The following is a 6,000-nucleotide window of genomic DNA, read 5'->3' on the forward strand; positions in this document are numbered from 1 at the left end:
TACCAGCCATATTAAAGGGTACTGGGGGCTGCATGCATCCCAGAAGCTGCGAACAGCCAAGTGCCGATCACAGTGATAGGCAGAGAGAGTATTAGGAATCCACAATGAGAAAAAACAGAATCATGCATTTGACTGTCTGTACTGTGCTTTATTGTATAACAGCTAATAAAGGTTCTGTTCAGAGAAATTAAATCATTTTCTTTAAAGTTGCTATGGATGAACCCCACAGGTAATTGTTATTCTTCAGAAAGGAAATATAAGACTTAGGCACTGCATTTATAGGAGCTACAGCACATCAAGTGATCCTGTTTCAAAGCTGTGCTGTAGTAGAGAGTTGAGTCCACCCATGAGAATCCCAAGTGCTCAACTAAAGTAGATGTTGATATTAACAGCAAAGCCTTAGAGCAACTTTAGAGGTCCGCGGCAGAGCCGGGCTTGACTGAAGCATCTGTCAGCCGCTGTGCTTAGGAAGGGAAGAGTGAAGCAACACTGAAGGAGTGACACTATAACTTAGGGCTGGGTGATAAGGACAAAATTAATGTCACGATTATCTGAAGGAATTTTTTTCAATATTAATATATGACGATATCAGCTAACATGCGAAATCACATTAAACTGTGTGGTAATAAAGTATGATAAAAGTATGATAAAACTCATTTTCAAATAAATTTAGACAGCAGAATTGTGTAACACGATTTCATTATTTCATCACAAACGATAATATTGAGTTACTTCCCAGCCCTACTATAACTGACGACTGACATAGAAACATGCAGGCATACATACACGAACACATACAAACTCAAACTATGCACACAGCGGCGACTCTCGCGGCGAAACCCTGCTGTCGGCTGACTGGCGAGTAACGAACTGGGTGAAATGTTGCATCGACTGGATGAGCGGCGAGAGCAGAGGAATCGCAGGCTGGACCTGGTCTATTTTAACAGAGCTGTCGACCAGCCAGTTTCAGACACTAACAGTCCAGGCCTATTTCAAACTCACCCCACATATTTCAGCACTTTCCCCCTCCAAACCCCACCCCACCCACCTGCTCTTTGCAAAGAATGCTGACAGTCTTCCTGGGGGCCTCTTACTGTATAAAAACTAGTCTAAAACAAGTGGGAGAATTTTCAGCCTCTACCTCCCACCAGTCACGTACTGTATGCCAGCCGAAGCACTCAAGAGTCCTTAGGCAGAAGGAGAAAGTAGCACTCTTTTATCAATGAAATGGGTAGTATGGTTGACCTCTATCCAAGTCAGCTAACACAGCCAATTACCTCATGTCTACATTGCTGCCAAAACAGTTATTTCAGTCCCAGAGGAAAAATATGTATGATGACAATTTGCCAAGCACAGCAGTGATTATGATAGAACTGCGTTATACTGCTGAGCGTGCATTTACATCTCTTCATGGTGAGACCACACATGTAAATTTTACTGTCTCAGAGGCAACGGAGGACTGTACAGCGAATGTTTATGCGTTATGTTTATATTCGTAGTTGTAAGGAATAAACATTAGCCTTCCAGTCTGTCACTGAAAAATGGCTTTGGGCATTTATACAGCGGCTGACAAAGGGCACACGATAAATCCACTGAAAATATCTGCCCACAACAATCCTTTCATTTTGATAATATGACAGCAAAAGCCATGAAGAAATGACCTAGCTGCCTAGTGAGAACCTTGAAACTTCAATTTTGATGTTTTTCACTTTGACAGTTTACCGGATTCTTTATGTACTGGATACATTTCATGACTCTGGAGCCCATGAGAATCATTCCAATGCTGTTGTAATATTTAAAAAATGTATGGTCATCAATGTGGAAATAAGGCTGCTTATCTCTGTTCTACAGCTAAAGAATATGGATATAAGCTGAAGAATTTGGACGTAAATGTATTGTACTCATTCAAAAAGGATCTGGCAAAAAAATCGAGGAAAGGAAGCGCCCCTTGTTTAGATTTCAATCGGCAAAGAAAGACGCGCAGACTTGATGTAAATAAAACACAGTGGGATTATTTTGCGGTTGTAAATTGCAGTTAAATTGTGGATGTAGCTTTAAATATTTTTGATTGTGCTATGATTCATTTCATGTAACCTCCAGTTCTGAACGCACAAACAAAAAAGCTGTATTTGAAAAAAGTCTGTATTTGTCACCTCCGTAATAATCTAGCTCAGCTTGTCAGTGGCAAGAGCTGTCAAAATAATTAGTTTATGCAAATTGGAGCTTACAACCGAAGGTAGCCACCTCTGCAGATGTATTAAACCTGTGTGTTTTGTATCTAGAGGCATAGCACTAGCATGACAAGGCAAATGATGGAGGGATGAGCACTAACACTATGCATGCAGCTTACCACACGTTTGTATTAGCATTGCTAATGAGCCATAATTGAGTGCTTTCTACTGTCCCATCTCCTGAGGGCTATATCTAACCTCTGTTGTATTTATGCAAAGGTTATTTGGAGACAGTAAAATCCAATTACACATAGCGTGCAGGCTTTACGTGAATTGTAATTAGGAATTCATCACCATGTAACAGCCCCAAAAACAGCTTGATGTATAATGTAGCCAACAGACCTGTGTCAAATATAAAAAAAAAAAAATATATTAAGCCTTTGTTTTAACCTGCTGGGAGTACCAGATAGGTGGGGGATGCTACGTGAGACAGAATAATAAGTGGAAAAAAGTTGACACATTCAAACAAAAGTATTTTCAAGTTAATGTATTTGTCTGTGATTGACAAGTTGCCTGACACCATATGAATTCTTGTTGTCTTAAACTCAATCCATCTAGTACTCCAGGCAGCTTAAAACAAACTAAAATCTGGTGGCCAAATACTGGGAACACACTTTCAAAATCAAAGACTCGCATATGAACTCATGCGCGCACTCAATGAGGTCAAAGATGTGTTCTTAGAATAAGTTACACACAACATAAAATGACTAATACACTACAAAATAAACCAAATAAACAGGCTCAAAATATGCAATACAATTTTCTGTGAAATATACTTTCAAGTTTCATTACTACAGCATATTGTGCGAATGCCTGACCGAATTGGTGACCTCCACCTTAACATTCACTGCACCTACGATGTTACGCAATGCCAAACACTATTTAGGGCTTGTTCACACATTTGTATCCACTGTATAAAGCTCTGATCAATTACAAATCATTACTTTAAAAAGGTAATGGCAAGAAAAAGAGGGGTGGATGACCCCATAGAAGCGAACACCAGAAACTCCCATGTCTGTCTTTCTGTGTTCTGACTTCTGTCGTATCAGAAATGAGTTATAAAAGAAAAATGATACAAATGTTAAAGACTTCAAAAGTTAACTTTCAAGAGTGTGTCATGTTAGCACTTAGGAAAAAGATTGTGCACACTGATTATTCTCCCCCAATGATGTGGTCTCTTTACTTAAGTGGTCTGATAAAGACCTCTCCTGAAAGTGTGCTTTTGAGGCATTGATAAATTGAATATCACTGGAGCAATTTCAGTAGAGAAACTTTAATTTTTCCCTTATGCTCTTTTTAAGAATTCACTACAGTTCCTGCAAGGTGCATGTTTTAACTTCTCTATTTTTTTGAACATATAAATTGTTTTATTTTTCTATATTTCCAGTCATTTCTGATACATTTTGAAAGGTCTAAATGGTAAATGAGTGCACTAACCTTCTTATCTACTGTAGATAAGCAGCTGCACAGTATTGTAACTCTGAGTTTTGTAGATGTCTACCTATCACATGTCTGTCACACACTATTACACACACACACACACACACACACACACACACACACACACACACACACTCTAACAATAATGCAATTATCAAATTCCCTTCCAACCAAAACCATGTAAAGAACAACTAACACAGCTCTGTGATCATTACTGCCTTATAGTGACACTGCCAATTACCTATACTGTATCTCTATTTTTTGTCTGTAAGAGGCAATAGGGGGATTAACTCCAGGCCTCTCTGGTTCCTCTCTTCCCTCTTATGAAGCAGACTATGTTTACTGACTAATCTCCTTTCCTGCTTTGACCATAAATGTGATTACCACCACACAAGAGATAATAAAAACCCCTATCTCTGCTGTACCAAAGAGCATGAATTAAAACCTAAGCTGTAGCCTTGAGGAATTTCGAAAAATGGAATATCCCGTGCTGAGTGCATACAGCCCCCTACTGGTAAACAATACTCACTATTTAGCCAAATACAACAAGCTTTATGCTGCTCTGTTGAATATGAGCAACAGGTAGGCTATGCCATGCTAAGAATTTCAAAACACATACTGGGGCCAACTGTAAGGCGCTATTATCAATTATGTTCATACTGCTCTAAAGTCACCGTTTCAATAGCTCCTTTTTGCAGTCCTATTTTGATCGATTTTTATTTCAGGGTTAAGGCAGGAGAAATCTCTAATTGAAGTGTCTTCTCTCATTCTCAGAGAGCTATTCCTTGTTTGAAGACTGTCAGTTACATTTCTGCTCTTCTTGCTCTTAATATAAAATGTTCCATAATCTGTGCGGTGAAATCACCTGTCTGAGTCCTGCAACACATGTCTTTTATGATCAATAAAACTCTTGAAAGGTAACAAGTGGGTTTTAAGATTTTCAGTTTGAATTAGGACCAATCATTTTATATCAGTAGCCTACTCACAGACTATATAGGCTATACACACACCAATATCAGTGCCAAAAACTAGCAGCCTAAGCCTACATGCTGACTGTAGAATGTGAAAAAAAAACGAAAAAATAAAAATAAAAAAAAACCTTTGCAACGCTTATAGTGTAATACAGCCTACCATGGAAATATCACATGGGGAGTCTGTGACTTACTGAGCGGCATGACTGTTAATTTGATTCAGGTTAGGATCATTTGGGGATGAGCGAGGATATTATATCCAGTAGCCTATTCATATACTTCTTGGAAGTTAATGAATGAAATGCAACTTGTTGTGGCTTCATCATTAGGCTACGTGGAAATGGAGGATATGATACTGATCTTTAAGGATAACAGAAATCATACATAGTTGAACAGTACCGCATTAACCATGATGCATTAGTAGCGCATCCTCTGATTTAGTGGAATATTTAACAAGCCTAACAAAAATGCTAAAAGCATGGGGTTTGGTTCAGGCACTGACAAAGGCTATCACAATTTTTTTTTAAAAAGGCGTATTTTTTAATAAGACACAGACTCATACTTTGATAATGCATAGGCTACTTCAATTTGGATGCTCTGTTATAAAACGGGAAGATGAAAAGACGTTAGTAACACAGGCCGCCCTAAATATTCAAAGGTTTAAGGGAGATCACATAGTTGAGGTTGTGTGTGCCTATCATTACACTGTTTGATTTGGCAGAAAACAAGCATGACACGTGGTAAAGGCGGCAAAACGCATCGGTGGACTGTCGATTTCGCCTACCTGATATTTCCTGATGAGGTACATGGACAAGGCTGAATCCTTTAGCGTTATAAGCTTGTCTAACCTCGCTACAGCTCCGCGCTTTGCTCTCACCACCAAACGATAGGGACAGCGCCGACAGAGTACATAAGGCGACTTGTAGTCTCCACATCGCATACATCAGTGATAAATCCTTGATAGTGTTTTACTGGGAAATACGAGCTCTGATAAATCCGTCAGAAGAGAAAAACAATCCGAAAGACTGAATGAAAGATGTTCTCCGGTGAGCAGAATGTCATATGTTCATCAGACAGGAATCACTCCTCACTTTGGATACGTCCATCTCATTGCAAAAAAAAAAAAAAAAAAAGCTTCGTCTCTTCCCCTCGAAAAGAAGAACCCTTTGAGTCCAGTTGGACCCAGCCTGAACAAATCCGTTTCAGGAGGCAGCAGTACCTGGCGCTCTCTGTGCCAACAACTTCTCCGCTACACACAGGACCGCTGTGTTTCTGTCAGTGCGAGGAGAGCAAAATGCAACGGAGACACACGCCGCACGCCGAGCGGAGCGCACCAGGGCAGGGCAAAACATGGAGTG

The 6,000-nt window shown here is 39.6% G+C and overlaps 1 protein-coding gene across 1 annotated transcript in view; it reads right to left on the bottom strand.

The window, feature by feature from the left end:
* The window catches only part of gpc6a (glypican 6a), a 160,391-nt gene extending 154,805 nt beyond the window's left edge, over window positions 1-5,586 (bottom strand). Inside the window, exon 1 of the mRNA XM_078283252.1 lies at window positions 5,427-5,586. Within this exon, the coding sequence (XP_078139378.1) occupies window positions 5,427-5,586 (160 nt within the window). The remainder of the gene's footprint in view (window positions 1-5,426) is intronic.
* Window positions 5,587-6,000: the final 414 nt, after the last annotated feature.

This window comes from Centroberyx gerrardi, chromosome 1, assembly GCF_048128805.1.
Source record: "Centroberyx gerrardi isolate f3 chromosome 1, fCenGer3.hap1.cur.20231027, whole genome shotgun sequence".
Lineage (NCBI taxonomy): Eukaryota > Metazoa > Chordata > Actinopteri > Beryciformes > Berycidae > Centroberyx > Centroberyx gerrardi.